A 24,836-nucleotide genomic window follows, 5' to 3' on the forward strand; every position below is an offset into this window, starting at 1 on the left:
ATTCCTGCCGGTGAAGGCGCCAGCCCCGGCGTGGGAGCTCAACGTGGTGCTGACCAGGCTCATAAGTCCCCCATTCAAGCAATTGCATTCGGCTCCGTTGAAGTGTCTGTCGTGGGAAACAGCGTTCCTGGTGGCCATCACCTCCGCACGACGCGTGGGAGAGATCCAGGCACTATCCTGCAAGCCTCCATACCTGACCTTTCACGACATGAGGGTAGTGCTGATTACGCACCCCTCCTTCATGCCCAAGTAGCCGTCGGACTTCTATCTCAACGAGCCCTTGGTGTTACCAGTCTTTTTCCCATCGCCTTCGTTGTCGGCCAAGAGGACTTTGCACTCGCTGGATGTAGCTAGAGCGCTGAAGTTCTACGTGGACCGAACGAAGAGTTTTCGGAGGACATCACAGCTGTTTGTGAACTTTGGACCTGTGAACCAAGGGAAGGCTCTCTCGAAGGCTTTCATTTCCAGATGGCTCTCCGGCTGCATCATGCACTGTCATCGGTTGGCGAACCGACCGTTGCCCGGCTGTCCGAGAGCCCATTCGAACAGAGCGGTCGCTGCTACCACAATGTTCTTGTCTGTTGTGCCCCTGCTGGACATCTGCAGGGCTGCTACGTGGAGGTCGACGCACACCTTCACGAGATTCTACTGCATCGACCGGGATTCCAGGGAGGAGTCCAGGGTCGGCCAAGCGGTGCTGCTCAACCTGTTCGCTTAAGGTGAGCCTGGTGAGGAGGTAAGAAATGCTTAATATTGAGTTTTGATGTAATGCTTAATACTGAGCCTTTGCCACCTCACATGGTTGTGCATGTGTGTACTGCTATGTATTCTTATATTCATGAGCATGTGAATCCATGCCAGACCCCCTGCTGGAGAAGGAACAAGTTACTTACCTGTAACTGTTGTTCTCTAGCGTGGGTCTTGCATGGATTCACATGCGAACCCTCCCTCCTAGCCCTCTGCAGCTCTTCACTTGGTCATAATCCCACTTTACCTGCTACCAAATCTGAGGATGGCTGCCAGAGGCGGGGCTTAGGGAGAGGGCAGTCATTGGCTGGAGGCAGTATGACCCAGAGACCAGGGCAGTGATTGGTTACTACTAAGAAAGACAGATCAGAAACGAAACTGATACTGATTTTTTTTCTTTACCGAGGATTCCCGGCCTGACGGGAAATATTCATGAGCATGTGAATCCATGCCAGACCCACGCTGGAGAACAACAGTTACAGGTAAGTAACTTGTTCCTTACTAGCATTAAGGCAGAGATCGTTGGAGGCGTATCACTCCTGAATCGCTGATAGACAGTCAGGAATGAGCGAGAGAGAAGAGGAGGCGAGGGGAGCCTGAAAGAGAGCAGAGTGTCATCCGCATAATACTGAAGTATGGCACTGTTGGTAGAGAATCAGAAACCCTTTCAGGAATTGCACCACAATTGGGATATTGACCAGTGAGCCCTGTTCAGGCTTTCACATAAAGATGGATAGTGCAGCCAAATATCACCAGTGGCCCCTACAGCCCCTCCTTCACCAGTGTCTGCACGAAGTTCAAAACCTTTGTCAGGGGAGCGGAAAAATGATCAATCCCCTGTGCACTGCACTACTTGCAGAAGCACAGCCGAATGCACAAAACGAACTTTCATATACTCTGCTTTCTGGTGCCCACCACAACATCTATGCCCTCCTCAGCCAAGTCATGCCCCTGGAAAGAAGGCAGTTTCTAATTGATGAAAATACCTTTCACCATACCGAAAAAGAAAAGAATTATGCTTTAGAAAGACCGCTCTGCGATCACTCAGATTGGTCATTCTAAACAAGCACCTCCCACCCGGCTGGAAACATAAGTCGCAGGTGAGGATGAGAGTGAACGGGGGGGTGGGGAATTGGGGGGTTTGTGTCAGTGTGTCAGTGTCTGCCTGGAGACTGGGAATATTCATAGCATTTTAATCCATGTAAGACCCATATCACGAGGGGGGGAGAGTTACAGATAAGTAACTTATTTCTTCTGATAGATACAATGGGCCTCATTACGGGTCAGGCAGTCTGGAAATAACAGTGATGGTAAACCCGCCGCCACTGTTTAATCCGGGCCGCCCGATCTCGAGTCCTGCAGGCGGGAGGTGGCGTTCCCTCCAGGTCTGACCTGGCGGGTTTAACATCGCCCGCCTGCAGGCGGACGTGCAAACACCAGCACCATCACGAGATGGTGCCGGTGTTTCCACTTCCCCATTCCCACTGAGTTCTACGGGACTCAATGGGAATGGGGGTTTACCAAATTCTGCCTCTGGAATTCCCGGGACACCAGGGTCGTAATGCCCTGGTAATTCCGGGAGTCACAGAGGCGGAATGGTAATACGAGTCCGGCAGTAACCACGCTGGAAAAACCGGATGGTTGCCGCCAGACTTGTAATGAGGCCCAATGTCTCCTCTGCAGATTCCTTATCTGTGTGTGCTATTCCATTAATTTGCCTAGGAATGATCCTAGCATGCCTGCAGTGGGTTTTTTCCAGGAGCTGTTGGACTTGGGAGGTGGCACTACTTATACCTCTGACACTGTCAGTTCTGGAAGAGGCTGCAAGGCGCATCATTGCACCATCATGGGTATGGGTGGCTCCACCCAGTGCTGTGCGAGCGTGATTAAAAATATCTGTCTAGCGTGAAGGCTGCATGTTTTAAAGGTAAGTAATCTGCATATGAGACCTCATTGTATCCATCAGAATCAATGTTACCCATAGGGTAGGATACCCTATGGGTAACATTCCCTCATTACCTATGGGTAACAACCCTCGGGTTGTTAATCTCAATTCAAAGTGGCGTGTATTGCCCAGTTGCCTAAATCTTAACTCCTGGGTTTATCCTACATGCTTCGTCCATGAATCTAGGCTAAATTACTGACAATATCATCTACTCCCCAAATGTCAAAAACAAAGAAGGTGTAAAACCTTCTCTTTCCTAGCGTAAAACTGTGGAATTCCCCCTGGCCATTCTCTGTCACAAACCCTGTAACCTCGAATTTGGAAAGACTTGGAAAAACTGGCTTTTGCAACATGCTCACTTTCTAACAGTTTAGTTTTTTGTTTGCAGTCTAGATACTGCAACCCCAGAAGCCAGAGGCACAAAAGGTTGTGCACAAAAGTATGACATGCTTGCATTAGGCTTCCAGGGTCGCGTTGTCCAGTCTACGGGAAGGAGGCAGCCAGAGGAAGGAGCCTGCAGCAGGCAAGTGGCAGGAGTGAGCAGGGACGGGGCGAGGGCAGCAGACTGGGGTGACTAGGTGGGCAGGATCACACCCAAAAGGTACCGGAATAGGGCTGTCAACAAAAGGCTGACTTTGCGGTGCAGCCTTCTCAGCCTGAAATCCACATGGTCGGCCTTTTGTTCACGGCATTAGTACCCCGATCTTTATTTTCAAACCCAGCGATATATACTCTCAGGAGACTTGTGGTATGTAGATCCTTACAAAATAAGTCTTCCAAATGAGGTTACTTAGAACAGTGCTTAGTGTACGAATTTGGTTCACGTGCACCTAAAGGAATGGGAAATTTGAACTGAGCTAGATTTACATACTAAAAACTGAAACGTATAATATGTTTCTGTTGAAGCTTTGTTGGTCAAGTGTAGACAGCAAGGAATAGAACTTTGTGGAATGGTGTGAAATGAGAAAGTATGTTAAACAGCAATACTGACCTTTCCCCCAATTTAATCTATTTTTAGAAAACACCCTACACTACCTTTGGAGAGAAGTCACTACACCGGATGGGATGAAACTTTACTATAACCCGTTTACTGGCAGGTAAGATTCTCTAAAAACAAAGCTGATCTACAAGGTTTACATCTCATGTTTCAGGATCACAGCCACCTTCTATTATTTAACATATTAAATCGTCCTTATGGTAATAATGGTATGGAAATTACATATACACTGGACTATGTTTTAGACAACTGGGTCTATAGGGATGCGCAAGACCAATGATTGTTTTGTATGGGGAATTTAAGCTGCGATTGGAATGAGAAAGTTACACCCCTTTATAGAAGAAGATGATCTAATATGAGATCTCTCCTAATGTTCCCCCTGCATGCAACAAGCACTAAATACATGCACTTCAGTCAGCTTCAATTCTTTTTAAACTACGTGTATCGGCATTTAATGGGAGAGTAATTGATGATATCCCATCTTTACCTAAAGGATAATAAAACAAGTCATTTATATTTTGATAAGCTTGCCCCATTTGAAAGGTGTTCAGAAAATGGAAGTTACCCAAAGAAGGGAGCGTGACCATGGGGGCTCTGTCTTTTACCTTGATCTTCAATTGGAATGCAGTGATTAATGACTTAAGAAATGATAGAGCAGACAGTTAGGCCATATATAGTGCTAATAATAGGAGACATGTTAAATGGGAGAAATCTGAACCTGATTTGGTTGGACTAGCAATTTATTGCGATCAATTGCCTACTGTTGAACATGTTTTGGGCACATTACAATTACAGAATTCTCTCATTGTAAGTTCCATTGCAATAATAGCTTTATTCCTAGTTGTCAATCCACCAAAGATAGCTGGTATGATAATTAGTGACAAAAGAAAAAGCGTGAACTATTGAAGGCTCTAAAAAGCATTGGTGATCCTGGTACTGAAAATGACGTGACGCAGTTAAGGACAGAGTATACCAATGTGCTTAAATCTTTAAAAAATAACTGAGGCTAAAGAGAGGTGGGAGGCTCTAATGCAAGCGTCACATACAAAGGATACCAGAGCATTTTGGAAACTAGTCCATCAAAGTATTAAAAAAGAGGAGAACCCATTTGAAATGGCAAGTAACAAAACCATGTGGTTCGATAATTTCTCCACTTTATATAAGTAAAATAGACTGATCTTTATTGCAAATTCCAAAAATATATTAAATTATTATGTCGAGATGAACCTGTAGTTTTTACGTTACTTGAAGTTCAAAAAGCAATCAAATGAGAACCAATCCTGGGGTATAGCACAAGGACCTCACAGAACAACGGCATATTTGTTTAAGAGGTAACCCAACTGTATGGGCACCCTATTTGCTTTTGTTATTCAGTACAATAGTACAATCTGGTAAAGTGCCTGCCTCATGGAAAATAAGATAGAGAGGCCTTATGTTTTGATTGTTTGGGAATTAGAGAATGCTGGAATTATAAGTGGGAGGATAAAAGTGAGTAACGCTAACCTGACATTGGGGAAAGTGAGAAACAGTTTACTGACCTTTTCTAAATCCTTTGGGAATTGCATCCTTACCCCAGCGCTTGTGGTTTCCAAAGCAAAGGTTGTTGTAGAGGCAGTATATGGGGCTGACGTTTTGGGCCATTTTAAATCTAACAAATTTGCCACCACTGAAAATATTTTCTTGAAAAGGTTGCGAAGACTTCTGTTAGGTGCACCTATCATCCCTTTACAACTGGATCTTGGTCTTACCCCAATCGAATATAATGTTGCTTTGAAACCTTTGATACGTTGGATAAGATTATGGCCAAGGTGCGACTTCATTACACTAGTTCAGTAATGTCAAGAACAGCCTTTCTATTTTGAATCTCAACGATCTATGGTACAATCCTTCTAATTTAACATCATCTTATAAACAATTTGTGATAGATGCATACACAGTGGGCTTTAAATGCAATGATTCCCAAATGTTTGAATACCTCGTCTGGCATTCAAAACTTACGGATTGTTTAAATAATCATGGAGTCAGGTTTTGAAGTGCAGCTGATTTACTGTGCAGAAATTCAAATATAAAGGATGTGATTTACGCTGTGTCGGATTGGATTGGTAAAGCTTGGTCCAAAATAAGTAGATTATTGACTTTGTGATATTGATTTTATGTGCTATGTCTTAACTAGTTGTGACGATATATTTTGAAATCCATTCCTGTTTTTTTAAATTCGATCTTAGATTTTTTAAGACACCTGTATGAATTATGCACATTTTGTATGTGTTATTTATTGTAAACTTTTATAGCCTAATTGTGCCAAAATAAAGTATGCTGATTGAGTAGCATGCAGTGCGGCTTGATGTGATTTGAGGTGCCTTCCTCTAAGATGAAGCTGTTGGAGCCCGTTGTCCGAGGCCTGGCGTGCAAGCCTGCTTTTCGGAGGCTACCTGCCAGCTGCCTGAGTGGAAGATTGAGCGGCAGATGGAGCCGGATCTGCCTTATTGGCTTGAGTGGAGCGGGGAGCAGACTCAGCTCAGACAGACGGCAAGCAGCGTAAGCAGGCAGTCTGGGCACAGTGTTTCCCACTACTGGAGGTTGTTGGTGAAAAGCAACCCATTCCCTAACTAACCCAAAACCACTTTCCTACCCCTAACCATCCCACCCTCCCATATACACAGAATATCAAGGTTGTCATTGAGTTAAAAGAATGTTCAGTATTCGCAAATTCTGCAGGCATTAATGTCCCATAAAGTCCCAGCGTAGAATGTTCAAGATCATTGCCCATTCCGTTGAAAATTTGGCTTGCTCCCCTTGGACTGTGTATGTAATCCACTCTAAGGATGCAAAGTTCCACAACTTATAATACCAGTCTTTTATGTGTGGAGGATCCGTAGACTTCCATTTCTGAGCGACTACTAGCAGTGCAGCCAATTGAAGAATATAGAATGCTTTCCTCTTGTATTTCAGCCACTATTGGTTGTCTTGTGGTGACAAGCCTAAAAGACTTTTCTCCAAGGGGTCTCTCTTTCTTGAAAGCAAATATTCCCTTCATATTTTCCTGCACCTCCTACCAAAATTGAGCTAATTTAGGACACGACCACCATACGTGCAACCAATCCCCTTTCCCACCACACCACCTCCAACAAGAGGCCGGAACCGATGTAGAGATTTTATGTAATCGTTTGGGGGTATAATGCCACTGATACATTAATTTAAACCAATAGTCCCTAATTTGTATAGACCTTGTCATTTTTGGAATTTCTAACCATAAGCGGGACCATGATTCGTCTGTAGGCATATGTCCCAAGGTCTTTGCCCAGGCCAGTTGAAATGTAGGGACATTTGGCAGACGTGCATCCACCAAGTGCTTGCATAATCTAGAAATTAAGTGTTTATCCGCTGAGCTAGAAGTTACAAACTGATCAAATGGTGTGAGTGGTCTTAGTGCTGCCAACCTGTTAGATGGGGTCCTTAGCCTGCGGCAGACTTGAAAATATTGGAAGTAATGCTTCTCTTGGAGGGCCAACTCCTCTCTTTAATCTCTTGGTCTAAAAACATGTCTCTAAACTTTATACACCACTCCCTTTTTCATTCAAAGAAGGAAATAGCTGAGTTTCCTGGAGTGAATTGAGAATTTGCAAACAAGGGGGTAAACGGGGAAGGAAATGATGTAAAGCCATGCTGATGGACAGCCTGTTCCCAAGTATCCTCCACTACCCTTGTAATTACACTTTGATGTATATTCTGGGGTCTGTCAGATCTAGGTAACCATAGTTTCTCTCACATTCTAGGTCCCACCATAGCTCTTTCCATCGGTCTCCACCTTTTATCTGAGTCCATTCCTTAAAAACGCGCAACTGTGCCACACAGTAATAGTCTCTAAAGTTAGGGAGGCCTACCCCTCCCCTGTTCAAAGGGATTATTAATGTTTTCAATGTAATGGGTGGGGGTTTATTTTTCCATATATACTTTGACATTATTTTATGCAACGTTCGAATAAAGGAAGCTGGAATTCGTATCGGAGGAGCTTGAAATTATAACAACTTAGATAAGATCACCATTTTAATTGTGTTAATCCGCCCCGGCCACAATACCATTAAAGGGCTCTAGGATTGGACTAGCTTTTGAATTTCATCTGATAGGGGGTGAAAATTGGCCACAAATAATTCTCAGAGCGAACATTAAATTGATTTCTGTATGTTCCACACCCCCTAAATCTCCCCCACCCTCATCCCGCCCTATTCCACTAACATTGTGTTAGCATCTTACATAGACTACATATATGTGCCTTCACATTCGTTACTGATCATATGGGTCATATTACTATTCAAGTGTAGCTGTGTTGTAAAGCCCTCAGCTCCTGCACCATATGTCTCCAGGAGTCGAGGTCAACACTAGGTTCCCCTTGACCCCGGCAGGCTGCTTTCTGCCACACTGAGGTTTCCGCCAGCATCCATTTATGGAGATCACTCCACCACAGGCGCACTTCTTGTCTCCTGCGCGCCTTCCACCCCATCACTAGTCTCATTTTTGCCATGATATATGATAGGTCCTTTGGCTTACTGACGTATTTTGCCTGTTTTGGTCGCACGAAAATGACGAGCATACAGGCTGTTTGGTGTGCCTGTGTCCAGCGTTATACCCACCCTGGCCAAAGCCTGTGCTAATCCTTCCCAGTATTGCCGGATCTCAGAACAAGCCCAGAACATGTGCACCAGATCTGCATTAATCAGTCTGCATTTCGGGCAAGTTTGGTATGTTGCTTTGCTGAAATTGGCAATCCTCTTTGGGGTCAGGTATGCCCTGTGAGTAATATATAGTTGTATTAGTTGGAGCTTTGCGTTTCTAGACACCTTTTTATGATAGACTAATGCTCTAGCCCAGACTGCATCTGTTAATTGCTTTTGTAAATCCGCCTCCCAACTGCACCTGGTCTGCTTCAGCATGTCCTCGCGCGATGATATGAATAACTCATACAACCTAGACACTGCATATCTCCCTTCCGAGATATTGTAGTGTTTCTATGGTGCTATACTCTTGGTACACCCGTCCGTACCTGGCCACCTCTGCTTAAATCTAGTGAGGCATGAAGCATGAAGCATGTACTGTCCTGTATGTATGCCTAGTTCTGAGGTTATTACATTAAAGTCCATTAGTTTGCCACCATGTAATAAGTCTCCTACCGTCACCACTCCCATGGGTTCCCAGTATTTCCTCACGTTCAGTCTAAATTGTGGGTCTTTGGCCTTGAGTGCCACCAATGGGACCGGAGGGGGTTGGGGAATGCAGCACTCGTTTTCCTTAGAAACATCAGGCTCTGTGCCAAATCGTCCCTCCCAGCTTCAGCAGCCATGAGGACTTTGGGGTACTTGGTGGTGTCAACCATAACACCACCTTCAGATAGAATAGGGCGCATAAGTTCTGTAGCATCAAAGTGTCTTGGGTCTGTTCATCTGATAATCAATTTGTGATAAATTGCAACTGACTCGCCACAAAATACGCCTCAAAATTGGGCACCTTTATGCCACCTTGTTCGTATGGTCTTTGCAATTTGGTTAGTGCTACTATGCATCTCGTGCCGTGCCATAAGAAGCCTCAACAAATACCGTCGAGCCTTTTAAAGCCTCTAGGAATATTGTATGGAATATTTGTGAAAAAATTATAAGCCTCGGGGGGCACCACCATTTGTAATGATGCCGCTCTCCCCATCAGCGAGAGCAGAATCTGATCCAGAAAGCCATGGACTTTTCTACTTTGTCTACCGCCTTAAGTGTGTTCTGTAAATATTCCGTCTTGGTGTCATGAAATGTGTTCACTCCCAGATATCTGAACGAGTCAACCTCCCATTTTACTAGCAACATCGGCAATGCTCGCTGAATTGTGCCACCCTTCCGGAAATGTTCAAGGATCTGTTCTCTATCCTTATAATGGAGTATCCTGGCTATTATAGGCCGTAGTGGAGCACCTAGAGGCAGCCTCCTAGACTGGGACCTGTGAGCTCTTTCCACTGTAAAGACCTAGGTGAGGGCGCCTGGACCTATTTCCTGCAGTAACATATTCTCGATATAGTTGGTCGAGTTTGCGCCCTCTTTGCCTTCTGGAAGTCCTATAATTTTCACATGGTTACGTTTGGCCCGGCCTTCTGCATCTTCCACTCTGCCCTCAAGATTCTGCACTTGCTGTTGTAATATGGATACGTCCCTGGAGGTGTCTTTCTGGCTGACTGCATTCACTGCTACCTCCTTTTCCAGTGTCCCAGTGCACTCCGAGAGCGCCCGAACATCTTTCCTCAACAGGTTCAAGTCCAGGCTAATGGCGTCCATTTTAGATTCCAAAGCAATCTTGAGGGCCGCTATGGCATCCAGGACCTGCTGATCTCCCTTGGTGGGATTTTGGTCTCCTTGCGTTGGTATGGCCTCTGATACAGCACTGTCTGCCAAACTTGTGGATTTAGCAAAGGTGTCCAATGTCGGCTGCTTAGACTTATTCTTCTGTGACTTGGACGCCATGGATGAGTTGTGCTGGACCGGCGAATCCACTCCTACTGCCGGCTTGTTTACTTGCGCCTGTTGCGGGTGCCAGCTGTTGCCTGGGGTCTACTCGTAAAATTCCGGGGTAGCTGAGATGGCTCCCAGGTGCTTTGAACGGGCTTCGCTACCAGAGGGCGTCCTCGTATTCCTGCTGTGCCTGCGCCTTGTGCTTTCCGGGAGGAAGTCAGTCCCCCTGCGTACATGCGCTGCCATGATGCCTGATGCAATTCGTCACCTCCAGGATTGCTGACGTTTGCGTGCTGTCCTCTGTGTGTTTTTCTCGTGAGGTGCGTGGCACCTTTGGGGCCTCCTTGTAGTCAGGCACACTTCCCAGAGTCTGATTATAGACAACCAGCTGTTGCTCTTGTCACCCCTTTGGTCGCTGTACTCTGAGTGCTAGTGTCAGCCTCCTATACGTGTATATTCTCACCCTTCCCCTGGTTTAGTGCCTTGATGGGCCTCCTTTCTCCGTTATGATACAACCCTGTTGTTGTTGAGGCAGCCAGCGTGGATCTGCTTCTTCCTAGCACCTCAGGTCTTATTTTGCTCAGGCCCTTGTTCGCTGCAGGTTTTTACTTGAACTTGTGTTCCATAATCTCTAGCACGCTAGGCATTACCGCCTTCTCCTGGTTGTCTGTGTGGATGTGGATTGCCCTGCGTCTGTAGCGCCTCCGTGCGTTGGGTCTAGTGGGTGTGTGCCCTCTCTTATATACCCTCATACCAGGACTGCTTGTTGCCACTTTTCTTGAAGCAGCTTGCCCGAATTTGCTGCCCAATGTGCACCTCAAGGGATGCAGTCTTGCCACAGAACGTCACTCACTTGGCTGAGGCAATTACACTTTAATGCTATTTTTCTGTTGCTCTGGCGTTTCCTGCACCTCCTCCCCACTCCAGCACTGTCCTTATACAGCTGTAGGCTGCTCCACATTCTGCAGTGCCTGCTCTCAATATGATCAGAGGGTGTGTGCTCACCCTTGTGTTCTGCCATATCAGGGCTGCTGTGTGAAGTCAACTTCAAAGTTGCTGATTGCCGAGCACTTCTCGACTTGCAATTTCGCCTGTTGTTATTGGGTCTATGATGCGGTTTCATCTACAGCGATACATTGTATCTAAGCTCCGATGCTCCAGCGTTTCAAACGCACTTCTGTACTCTATCTGGTGCGAATGCAAAGTGTACCGCTGTCCACAGTACCCTCCTTTGTTGTGCCTATGGGCGTGCTCCGACCAATGCAGATTGTGTCCTGGGCCCATATACTTCCTCGTTTTGGCAGCTCCATTAGGGTACAGCTAAATGCCCCATGCTGTGATCCGGCTGTTATCTCGCTTATGCATGCGAGAGGGTGGGCGGGGGCACTTCTCAAGCTTGCCGCATTGTCAGTGCCCTTGCGGGCTTGCACAATGTCCCCTGTCTGTCTGGCCCAGTCCCTCTTCCCCCGACGCTCACCTCCTATATTATTGTATTGTCCCACGGCCACGCTGCAAGCGGCCGCTCCAGCCACCTTGCCAGCTGCTTGATCAACACTGTCCCGCACCAGTTCTACAATCCAGCAGCACAGCCTTCAGCGAGCTTTTCCACAAGCCACAGTTTTCTCTACCCCTAATGCACTTTGTGTGACTATCAAGTCACTCCACAGTCCTAATCACGGTCAGCAGTCCACTGGGCCTCGTCCTCTGTCCTCAACACCTCTTTGTGCTTTGTTCGGCAAAATCTCGGCTAGGTCCCAGCAACCGCCATCTTCCTTCCACCTCGTTGTACCAGACACTTTCTCTTGTTGCTTATAACTCCTTGATCCTCAAACCTCCAACGTCCGGATTTTCATCTTTTCGTGCCCGCTACATTCATACAACTGATATTGCTGTGTAAAGGTTTAGCACACGCTATGGCCACACTTGCAGGCCAGGATCAGTACAGATCTTCAGGAGCTTTTCAGAAAGGCTTCCTTACAACATGGTTGTTAAGTCACGTGTTATGTTTACCTCCAAAACCCGGATGCTCCATGGCATCCATCGAAACTTTGTCTTCGACATTGCTACAGATAATTCACCTTGTTTAAGACCCAATTCAAAATTCTGGCCTTTGTGATATTTAATTTTAAGACCAGTCACAGTACTGAATTTTTCTAGTTGAACTAGGTCTGCAGGTATTGAGCTGCTCAGGTTACAGACCGTGAGGAGCATATAATCAGTATATATGCCACCATCTTACGAGTCTCTTCCCCCAAAGGAAATACCTTCTATTTGTTCGGATTGTCAAAGCTGCGATAATAAAGGTTCTAAATGCAGTGCATGTAAAAGCTGAGAAAGAGGACAGCCCTGTTCGTACCCTTATCAAGATCAACGCTTGGGGAAAGTTGATCATTAATAAGCAGTCTAGCAGAAGGGTACACATAATTAGCCTTAACCATTGCTAAATATTTAGAACCAAACCCCATGGCTCATAAGGTGTTAAAAAGGAAGGACCATTCCACACGGTCAAATGTTTTTTCAGCGTCTAATGACACTAAAACTGCTGCATTCCCAGTTTTGGTCACCTTTTAAATTAGATCACAGATTTGCTATATGTTGTCATGGGTTTGTCGTTCTTTAATAAATCCCTTCTGATCGGGATGGATAAGGTGAGGCATAAGATCCTTAAGTCGGTTTACAAGAATTTCTGTATATATTTTTGCATCAATATTCATGAGCGCAATCGGCGGTATGACCCGCATTTAGATGGATCCTTACCTGGCTTTGGAATAAAATTATTTTAGACTCTTCCATTGAAGCTGTAATTTTACCACTCCCAATAAAAGAATTATATAGATCTGTTAATTTAGGGGCTAAGATTACACAAAACATTTTATTGAAGGAGGCAATATACCCATCTGGACCATGCGCTCTATTTGTTGGAAGGTTAGTTATTACTGATAAGACTTCTTCTTGAGTAATATTCCTATCTAAATTCACTCTATCTTCTTCTGAGATTTTCTGCATTTGAATTGATTGATTGTAAATCATTGTTTGTGTGCTTCTTGGTCTGGGGAATCTGACTCATATAAAGTAGAATAAAATGCTAGGAACTGGGCTATAATATCCTCTGTCACCGTTACCCTTTTTCCAATTGTATCTTCCACTACTTGAATTATCTGGGACGCCAATTTCTGTTTTAATTGTCTAGCTAGCATTCTGTCTGCTTTATGTGCCTTAACATATACCCTCTGTTTTAAATATAATAAGTATCTTTCTGCCTGCTTAGTTCGTATTAAGTCCAATTTACCTTTAGCTATGCGATACCGCCTGTGCAGACTCAGGGATATATTTGACATTTCTTTAAGGATATCCTTTACCTCCGACTCCAGCTCTTATTTCCATTCTACGCCTAAGCTTCCCCCATGTGCCTGTATTGCAATAAGTTCCCCCTAAGGGTGGCTTTAAACGCGGATCTAATATTAAATCTTTCGGGAATTTCCAGCTCCAGAGCATGGGAGCCACTTCGGGAAAGTTAAGGTCCGTGGTCAAAGGTGCATGGTCTGAGATGGTAATTGTGTGGGTGTCGATTTGTGTCACTCTTCCTATGAGCCTAGTCGAAGCACAAAAGTAGTCTATTGGGGAAAATAATTTGTGAACGTGGGAATACAATGTATGCGCCCTTTCATCTCCTTTGAAGGCAGGCCATATGTCTTTAAGTGTCAGCTGGTCAAATTTCTGTCTAAGAGCTAGTGAAGGTGGAGGTCTAGCATACAAAGTATTGGAGCTTCTATTCCGTAATGGATCCCATGCAATATTCAAATCCCCATCACAATTATTTTTCCCTGGCCAAAACTGTTCCAAATTGAACAGAGCTGTCTTCAGAAAACCCTCCTGGTCTGTGCTCGGGGCATATTTAGATGCAAAAGTTAGTCATCTAACCCATTTGCACTTAAATGTAAAGAAACCGGCCCTCTTTATCAACTAACACCTTCATGATTGAAACCTGTAAGTTTGTCTTGAAAGCGATAAATACTCCTGCTGGCTTCCCTTTTGCATTGGCCTGGCTTATTATTGGGTATTGCTGTAGTTTAAGCTTATGGCGATCCCAATATTTGTGCGTGTCCTGCACAGCTATAAGTTCAGGCTGAGGTGTATTTAGTAAGAGTTCCAATTACCTCCTCTTTACAGGGGTATTAAGCCCCCTTATGTTAAGTGTCGGACACCTGAAAGCAAAGCCACTAAATCCAGACCTCCCCCTTAATACGCAGCTCTGAACTCGTCTCTCATTCCCTCTGATTTTGATACTGTGTACAAGGCCTTCTCTACCCCCCTCCCAACTTCCCTGTACAACCCTTAACTTATACCCTCCCACCCCAACATTGTCCCAACATTTCCCCGTTCTCCCTGGTGCAGACTATCTTTGCTATTCTCTCATTGGAGTCCCTCCTCCAAGATGGCCTGCCGTTTAAACCAGGAATATGTGCAGAGTGTCCTAAAACCCTCATTTCTGTCTTCTTTGAGTTCCTAGATGAGCTTCAAACGTGTCCCAATTGTACAATATATCACCCTATTCTGCAAAACATGACCTTATCATTTCTTAGCACCAATAGCCAAGTAGAAAGCAAACCTTCATGATTCCGGGGGCTTCTCCACTAGTAAAGGGCCTTTCTGCTTTCTTGTCCGGGTCTGTTGAATGGACGTTTATTCCCAGTGTCTTGGTCCTCGGGGAGCGTGAGGTTGGATTCCCGTGCTACCAGTACTAGGGCCTGGCTAGTCCTCCTGATCTAGTATCAATATTCAAGCCCCCTCCGCTTTCGTTGTGACCCGGTGCTGTTTGCCTTCCCAAGTCAATAGAAGGCCAAAGAGGAAAAGTCCATCTGTACGGCATCTTACGTGTTTGTAGATGTTGCAGGATCTCTTGCATATCTCTTCTCTTTTGTTGTGTTTCTTGGGACTGATCCTGATATAAATATATATATGGGAATATATATATGGCAGGCAGGGTATAGTACTCACCGAGAGCTCCTTCAGATAATGAACCCCGACGCAGTGTCTCGACCCCGGGTGGGGGAGAGAGAAAAACGGTCCCAGACAGGCAGACGGCCTACGGTGGAGGAACATCCCTGACACAACAGAGGGCCTGGATGCCTTCTACGACGGTCTGGAGCTCCCTTCTCCCGGCGATCTCCACCTCTCAAGTCCCTCTGGGCTCTTAAGCTCCCCAGGGACTTTCCACTTGTTTCTGCCAGCAGGGGGTCTCGCGCCAGTCTTGAGGTGAAATCACCTCACAGACAGCCCGCTCCCCCTGCTGGTGGAACCTACCATGTCTCTACTGACAAACTCTGCATGCCAGAAATGTGCAGCACAGTGAAACTGACAAGAGGAAGGGAAGAAAGACAAACATGCTCGTTAAACAAAGCGTGACACATAGCCCATGCACACACAGGCAACCCACAGGGAATGCAGGTTTACATAGTTATTGGTGTTCTACTGGGATTTGGGGAACTGTGCTTTACAGACACCCTGTTGGATTGAGTAACCCTTCTACCATGCTCACTCTCACCTCTCCCTTTCCTATTCTTCCCTCTACTACCCTTCGTCACCTCTATCCACTTCTCCTGGTCGGGTTACGGCTTTATCATGAATGGTGAGGTTCACTTGACACAGGTTCTCGTTTTGCCGGTACTTGTTTCTTCGTTCAGAATAGTTATTTCCTGGAGAAAGCAAAATGTATTTGGACTGCTCATAAACAGGCTAGAATAGGGAGGGGGGGCGGGAACTGTGTCCCTCTCAACTGCCACCATCCACCTCAGGGGTAGGACTAGCTCTGGATTGTCCCTGGTTGGCTTCCCATCCGCAGCTAAGAGGGGTTCCCAACCCTAGGGTAGTGACCTTGTCACACAAGTTCTCAATTAATGTATTGCCTCTGAATGCCTGTTAGGAATACCTGAAAAATGAGTTTTTGCTTTGAATGTATCTATCTGTAAAGGCAGTGCCACTGCCCAGGACTGAATCTCATGCCAACTGACCTCTACACTAAAGCTATCTTGTGAATCGAACTGGTGTATATATTGGCTAATTTCATGCAGAATGACCACAGAATGGCAAAGAGCAGTTATCGTCATACTATTTTATAGCGAGCGACTCTTTGAAGAAGAATATTACAGAAAGCTCATCAATATTTCTCGACTACTTTGAAGCCCCATTAACCTTGTGAAATGTTCAGTTCGAACAGATTAGCTTAGAATGTATTCAATATTTGTAGTCTCTTTTGAACACACAGTGCAAAAGGGTTTCTGTCAAATAATGTAATTGCTTTCCATCAGAAGTGCTTTGTACTCTGGCATCTGCATGCATGTCTTAACTCGGCAAATGTATGCCTTTTTAAATAATTAACGGTGTCATTGTTTGCAACACGATCTACAGACTGGAATTGTTTAAAGCATGAGTACCTTTTGGGCATAAGACACTCTGGTTTGATGCATCTGTGGCAGGCTAGAGTGCATGCTTGGACCTCTGTGTGACGGAAAGAACTGGTTGGGAAAGGAAAAATACGAACACTGGAGTTCGCAGATGTCTGAATGGCTCGCAGATGTATTTCTCCCAGCGATCGCATCATCAGCCTAAATTCAAATTGTCAGTAGTACTGTGGTCTAAATTGATATCTAACGAGGCAGCTCTCTCTCCTCTGCCCTCCTCTGGGTTTCTGGCAAGTAACTTTGCAACAGCAACAATTCATCTTCCAGGCATGGAAAAAGGCTTACATTGATAGATTAGCAAATATGTGAAGTACACAATTAAAAGTTAGCTTCATCCCCAGGGCACCTAAAGGCACAAGTTGACTTACAGCTAGTCTGATGATGTGTGTAGTAACCCCAGTGTTGCTTTCTTAGCGGTCATTTCCCTGTGATGGACAGCGAGTGAAGTGTACGTCACGGGAGCTCCAGTTCCTTTAACAATATTTTATGCTATTAGAGTTGCCTCTAGGACAACCACTGATTCCGATTTTTAAGGGCTGCCTATTACGCATACCGACCCAAATCATTGCTCCCGTTATACTGCATTTGGTGAAGGTCAATTTTACCACATTTCTTTGACATTTTTAGGAGGGTGCCGGACAATGTGATATTTGTATTGCGATTTTAGGATTGTGGGGAGATGGGAGGGTGAGGTGGTGCATAGAAGTGAGTATGAGGGGGCATACTCCCATAACAAATGCTGCACAAAATGTGTTGAAACGGTCACCACAGTGAGTTTGATCAGATCCCTATTAAGAAGACACTTTGCATTCAATTATTGGATTCAGATCCCTCCTACTTTGTACCATGGTTCCTTTCTGCCTCTGATGATGCACAGAGTTTTGATAATTAGATGTGTTCTTTGTAAAGTATTAAGCAGTTCTTGCACAATTTCCTGCATGAGAACAGCAATTATAACAGGGGTCCTGTGGGTCAGTGGGCTAAAGCATTGAGTGCAGGAATCTAGGTTTGACCTCATTGTCACAGGCTTGAGTCAAATTAGGTTTATTCGCTCTTCATCCTTCAAGATCGACAAAATAATTACGGTTAAGTTTGGCAACAATAAGAATTTGTCATAAGCCCCCTTTGGGGTGGATGATGCTCTGTAGAAACCCTTGTTATGCTATTATGTTATGCTAGTTTCTCTGCATTGGGTTATTGTGGCATCCTGTTTCCCTACTTGAATGCCTGTCTGAGCATGTGAAATGCTGGGAAGTTATGTAGTTTGTGATTTCACTGCCGAGTGTTCCATCTCTCAGGATTCCACAAGGTGCACTCGCAGCTCACTAACTTGGATGATGAGCGTCAGTGGGTCCGTTTATCTATGTATTTCAATTATTAAATGTGAGTGGAACTTAAATAAAAGGAATTTACATAAGTACTAAGATAAGGACTCCAACATACTTCATGTGAGCCTGCATACTACCATTTGGTGACAAGGGTAGTATAGCGTAACTTTAGTAAACTTGATATTCCAACAAGAAAATACTCTTTCTCCTTGCCCATCCTCATATCCCATAATCTAATACACAAATCATGAGAACATTCTAATAATGTGCCATTTGAAATTCAGCAACAAGGCTGTTAGAATGTGCATTTAATGCCGGTCGAGGGCAATTGACGTATCCTCAGTGGTGATTAATGCCGGTCGAGGGCAATTGATGTATCCTCAGTGGTGATTAATGCCGGTCGAGGGCAATTGATGTATCCTCAGTGGTGAGTGGTGTCGAGTTAGGATAAGTGAGTATTCTTGGTAGCTGATGTCTAAGTAATCATGTCCGTACCTGTAGAGGGCATATGCATCTAGGATTTGTTGGTTGTTTTTGTACTTGTTTATTACTGTTCCCATTGTGTCCTGTTTTCTTGGGTGCATGTTGTATGTACATTAACACATCAACACAGGGTTACCAGCTTTTAAACAATCACCTGTTTGTGGATTGTCTTTTGAATTCTACTGTGTTACCAGAAAGCAAACAACTGTCCTGGGCAGATCTACAGCTCACCCTGCAAACGGAAAAGCAGCTGCAACTTCCCTTATTAGAAATGTCCTTGTGGTCAAGATTTGCAAAGTAACAATGTAGAAATCCACCAAAACATTGTATGGTGCGCAGTTTAAGCCCCCTGACATAAGCGCGCTTCAGAGAGGCGAGCATAAGCATGCCACAAAGCTTGTGACTTTCGGAAAGGCAAATAACGCCAACTTGAGACTTTGCAGGATTGGTGAGTCAAACAATGGGTATGCCGTTGGCAGACGAAGAGGAATCTGGTACACCATGCTGGCGTGACCACGACCATATCATGGTGAGTGAAATGCCCGGCTTACGATGCTGAGACCAACGTTACCTGTACTGCTAGCGGCTCAACAACATAGTCGATTACCTGAGTGAGTGCCGGACCCTGCAAGGTTTTCCTGCATAAACAAAGGTACCAGGGAGAATGGGAGAAGTATATGAGTGGAGAAACTCATCCCAGTCATAACGATGAGATAACACAAAATAAATCAGCCTATCTGGAGTTGTGAGAAGCTCAAAAAGAGCGTGACGAATAACCCTGTATGGCCTGTAAAGCAAGTAATGAGAGACTGGAAACCAATACCCTGGTAAGAAGGGGAAAGCCCCCCTGAGTAGAGGATGGAAGAGTGCAGAGAAAATGCCACAAAAGCATGTAATAAGTGCTGTGAGATAGGACTGTCAAGTGAACAGTATAAGAGAAGTAATAATCCAGTGCAGAGAGAACCCAGGAGACATTTGATAAAGTCATATCAAACCTAGGAAAAGTTCAATTTAAAGACTGACAGATATACGACCAAAGACGAGGATGGTTTTTTTTATTTGCTTTATTGTGCACATGGTTATTAATGTAAACCTTAAGCAATTATTTGCCTATTTTTAAGAAGTAAATGGGGCTGATGCAAGTCCTATCTCTAGGGCGGGTTACAATGTGTACATTTACATATTTCAAAATGTTCTCTCTTCTTGGATAGGGTCCTGCTCCGATTAAAACCATTGATCTGTTTCTTCTGCGAACACCATGTTTAATTTTGCATGCTGCCCTCTGATTGCACAGGCACTAATAAGTAACTAAAACAATAACATGACGTAAGCATTTCTAGACCCTGCATCATGGTTCTCTGGTCCCTTACAAGTCCTTCTTAGAACCCTGGCATCCTCCACAGAACATATCCACGTGCCCTTCACCCCCCTCTACGTGTACAATCTGCACCCAGTGTGATGGCAACTTTCCTCTGGACTCGCATGATTATAATGCACGTCTCCAAATATCAACTTGTCAAGTGGTTGCAGATGTATAAATGGAGAACCAGAGAACAGAAGTGGGAGCAACAGTGAGACATGTGGGAGAGAAACCAGCAGGTGACCTGTGACATGAAGAGAAGACTGTAGTGGGGCTTGCGAGGAAGCCAGGACGCCGGCCGATGCCCCGAGGAGCTGTGTAGCGCAAGGCCAGTTCAGCCATGGGGCTACCACTGATGTGCGAGCCTCAATATTGGGACGCATGTTACCAATCCTGCCAGCAAGCAGGAAGGAAGAAGGGACGCCGTCAGCATCCATGTCGGGGAAGCGAGGCCCTGGCGTGTGTAGGCGAAAACACGGAGTGCGAGTGGGGCTCGCTGGAGTCAGTCTGCTGACAGGAGAAGCAGACCGAAGGCAGGAGGCGGCGCTGCAGAGGACACCAGAAGCAGGGACTGTCGGGGAGACCACTCGAAGCTGGGGCACTTCGAGAAGGTTGCGCACAGATAATTAACTGCCGTACAATGTTCATTGAATACTGAATGGAATGAAAACATGAAACAAAGCTGCAATATCCATCTTGAATACCTCACTGAATGAAAACTCAAACCGAAGATAAAATATGCATTTTAAACACTTAGCTGAATGAAGGCTTGAACCAACACTGAACTATATATGTATACATATATTGAATACTGAACTGAATGAAAACGCCTAACAAGAACAAGTTATGTATATTGAATATGGACAAAACTTATAACGGATGAAAGATTAAAAAAAAACGAAAGTGCCCAATTAAATGCAACCTTCTTAAAAGACTGCAAGTGTGAAAGTGTGTCACAGAAGGGAGGGCCGTGAACCAGACCACTGCAATACAGTGAACTTTATTTATGCGTACAGTGCTAAAAGGCCAAAGACTAGCACAGAGGTGTGTAACACATACTGGCAAAGTCAAGAGGCTGATGAGGAGAAGCCAGGAAAGTGCGAGCCTATATATAAAGCCAAGATACCAACAAAGAGAAGTCAAGTGAAGGCGAATCTGTACACAAGCGTAAAACAGAAGAGCCGTGGGTTCCTGGTTGTGCAACTTATGATGGGTGGACTGTGTGTTCTGTCAACTGTACTTAGACTAGGGAACTCTGACGTATGAAAGCCAAAGACATTGTGAAATATATCCAGAAGAAGCCCTACAAGTAATCTTGTGATGCAAACCAGAAGGAGGGTGAAGTTGGGCTGGATTTGTGTTGAACTTTGAAAGACTGAAACAAATGTCAGTTGTGTATTGTAGTGTTGGGGAAGGGAACCCTGAGTCCTAAGGAACTACAAAAAACGCTGTCTTACAGAGCCTCGAGGCATTATTTTTAACTGTGTTGCTTGGAACTTGGAGATGGGAACCCAGAGGATTGTGCGGAACTATACTGCCTTGAACTTGAGAAAAGTAATCTCAAGACTTTGGGAAGGTGAGCCGAAAAGGAGGCTAAAAGCTGGGAGAAGCACATACTTTGTGTTGAACACTGTTTCTTTGATTATTGACATCCCTACACGTGGTTTCACTTTAGTTGTGAGGGCAAGGATAGGTTTTGGACACAGACAGATTTTTTATTTGAACACTTTGACTTATACTTTCCTTAGTTTCGTTCAGGTAGGGAAACCACACCTTAGCATAGGGAAAGTTAGGCCTTCAACCATGCTGACATTTGCTTTACTAAATTATCTTATTTTAAACTTTAAGTCTGTGGTCTGTGTCTTGCTTCATGATGCATTCACACGCTCCTGCTGGAGAGCCTTAGTTAAAACACAACATTCTTGCTTTTGAATTTATTTTATTACTTGCTATTTGCCACCATGCCTGTTTTTTCATTAGTGCTTGTATTCTTCCTTTAATTAAAGAAAGGCACTTTTGGTAAGAATAATGGAGGAGGCTTTTGAGTTAACCATATATCTGGAATGGTATGGTAACAGGGAAGACATGGTGGTCAGTAAAGAGTTGCAACTGCACGGTTCTCTTCTAAGGTAATAGCTTGCTTCTTTGTCCCACTGCCATAGACTGTCCAAGAACATGTGGGCCTCATTACGAGTCACCCGGTCTGGAAATAACGGTGGCGGTAAAACCACTGCCACTGTTGTTTCCTGACAGTGTGATCTCGAGTTCTGCAGACGGGAGGTGTCATTCACGCCAGGTGTGACCTGGCGGGTTTAACACCACCCTCCTGCAGGCGGACGTGGAAACACCGGCACCATCACGAGATGGTGCCGGTGTTTCCACTTCCCCATTCCCATTGAGTCCTATGGGACTCAATGGGAATGGGGATTTACCAAATTCTGCCTCCGGAATTCCCGGGTCACCGGGGTCGTAATGCCCCGATAATTCCGGGAATCACAGAGGCGGAATGGTAATACGAGTCCGGCGGTAACCTGCCGGAATTTCAGGCACGGTTACCGCCTGACTCGTAATGAGGCCCACAGTGTTTGGACCTGGAAGTTGCTCATTGAATTTCTGCGGTTTGGTCCCTTTCATTGACTGATAGATAACACGTCTGCTCATTCCAAAACATCCTCTTTTTGGAGACCTTCTGCTCTAGTCAGACTGCTCTCTTAAAGACCTGAACCTTTTTGTATACATCATAAAATATTACAAGCCTTTTTGTTTCTTGGTGAAATCGGTTGGAACCTCCTTACTGAACTTTTTATAGATCGGAAACCTGGTAGATGAATGGACTCCATATATTGCAAGTGGGCAAGCCGTGTAGATTCTGGGGTGCTGTTAAAAGTTCATCACGCATGCTGTGCAGTTTTGTGTAAAGTCAAGGGCCTCGGAAGCGTATTACGCGACAAAGGTACGTACACCTAGTTGTTCAGGATTGACCTTTCTATACCTCTTGGTTTAGTGAATGTTTTAATTATCGTTTAGATTATAACCATGACGAATAACATAGCCACAAAAAATAGCATCCTTGTTTACAGTTCGGCATCTATTCCATATGTCTGCCTGTACTAAACACAATTGATCTACAGAACAGGTGATTGCTGAACATGATGTTGCTATTACATTTTTGCCCAACTGTGATCAAATGGCTTTTCCAAAAGTCATGTTTTGAGAAAAAAAATGCCGGTGTAGTAATGCTGATGCATATCTTGCTGTTTATTCCTCAAGTTCCTTTTTTAAATTTTGCATTGAAAAACTACCGAATCTGGTACAGAAATGAAACAGCTCAATTTAAAAGACTAAAAGATACATGCCACAAAATGAGTGCCGTCCTTTTCTGTTTCTCCGTCTGTCTTATTTTAATTTATTTTATGCAACCCCCACTTTGACTGTGTCTCTTGACGTCCTGTTTTCATTGTCTGCTTGTGTATTTTTCCCCAGCATTATCCGAGAGCGTCCAGCTGCTGGACCCCAGTGGCCAGGTGGAATCCTCGCAGACGAGATGGGACTGGGAAAGACGGTGGAAGTGCTGGCTCTCATCCTATCCCATCCTCGGAAAAATGTTGTGCAGGATGTCTTGGCGTTACCTGAAGTAAGGAAAACGGAGCAGCAATTAAGAGCATTGACCGACTATAGCTATATTAGCATGCTGCTGCGTTGTCAGCTTTCTTCTTCTTCTTCTTTAATGTATGTTATAAAAAGAAAATAATCGCACTCCTTTAAACATTGAACAGTTTATGTGCACATCTTTTCCGAACAAAATCCAGCGTACTTGCCTAGAGAATAAGTTGTGCTCGCTGAGTAAATAGGTTCACCTTTTCTATGTGTATTACAATTTAGCGTACTACCATGGCTGCGACCGAACAAAATGTGCACGGAATGCTATGATAGACAAGGTGCCATTTGTGATAATGGGGTCGGTGTTGGGAAGAAAAGTCAATTTCTGCCTACTTCATCAGTCCCCTAAACCTTATGCTTTTATGTGTGATGGTCCTGACCATTTCCCCACTTCATATAGGGACATAACTTTGTGTCCCCGAAGTATGTGCCACAGCAGTGGTACCATCTAGCTTAACTGGGCAAGTAACTTTGCCCAGACAGATGTTTGTCAGGTTAGAAGCAAGGTAACATACAATTGGCATGCACGTGTTGTGGCTACTTTACAGCATGTCGCATTTTTGCTCCCTGGAGACTCTAAAATGGAACCTTCAGTGTATGTATAAAATCAAGTAACGTCTTGATTTTATACATAAGAATGACCACGTAGTGTCTCAGATGTGAGCTCCCACAAGGACCTCACCAAGAGACTTGGGTGGGAGTGCCTGGGGTTGTGATGTGTGGTATTCCTCTGGAACCCACCTCCCCTGAGTTTGGCAGTCTAGGAGCCTGTGAAAGTTTGTGGCAACCTGCACCGATTGGCTGGCCGCCATATGCTTGAATGGTTTGAGTGCATGATTGGCTGATAGGGTCACTCTCCTTATCCCAGTTTGTGCGTATGAGCTGACACTCTGCACCCGCACTTTGTCAAACGCACCGCCTGAAGTATGGGAAAGGAAACCGAACCAGAGGATGGGCACAAAGCCTCTGCACCTGCATCTCCTCAGCTCTGAAATACTGGACTGTGAGTCCTACATTTGCTTGTGACCAGAAGGAACCCTGTATGGCGCTCCTTACTCTTCATCCAACAGAACCAGATAGATCACCAACTCTGGAAGGCATCTTTGTGCTCTGTTCACCTCTAGAACATGCCTGTTTCTCTAGACAGTGAAGCCTGAGCCCCACTCTCCATAGGTCCAGAATGGTAGTCACTGCTGTTGGGCATTGTGATGAATCCTGCGCAGTCATCACCAAACCCCACCCTAAAGTCTCCTCCCATGTGGCCAGGGTAAGGCAGCTGATCCTAACCCTGGGGGTGGTATCAAGAGGGAGGATCACATGGGAGGAGACGGCTATCAATGGGAAGTGGTGACTCCGCTAGGCGGGACGCAGTA

At 44.9% G+C, this 24,836-nt stretch overlaps 1 protein-coding gene across 1 annotated transcript in view; it reads left to right on the plus strand.

Annotated features, from left to right (window-relative positions):
- SHPRH (SNF2 histone linker PHD RING helicase) overlaps positions 1–24,836 on the plus strand; it is a 1,474,452-nt gene that overhangs the window by 127,982 nt on the left and 1,321,634 nt on the right. The window contains exons 5-6 of the mRNA XM_069606718.1: positions 3,711–3,789; positions 23,287–23,437. Coding sequence (XP_069462819.1) covers positions 3,711–3,789; positions 23,287–23,437 — 230 coding nt within the window. The remainder of the gene's footprint in view (positions 1–3,710; positions 3,790–23,286; positions 23,438–24,836) is intronic.

The sequence above is a fragment of the Ambystoma mexicanum genome, chromosome 4p, assembly GCF_040938575.1.
Source record: "Ambystoma mexicanum isolate Mex_15411 chromosome 4p, UKY_AmexF1_1, whole genome shotgun sequence".
NCBI lineage: Eukaryota > Metazoa > Chordata > Amphibia > Caudata > Ambystomatidae > Ambystoma > Ambystoma mexicanum.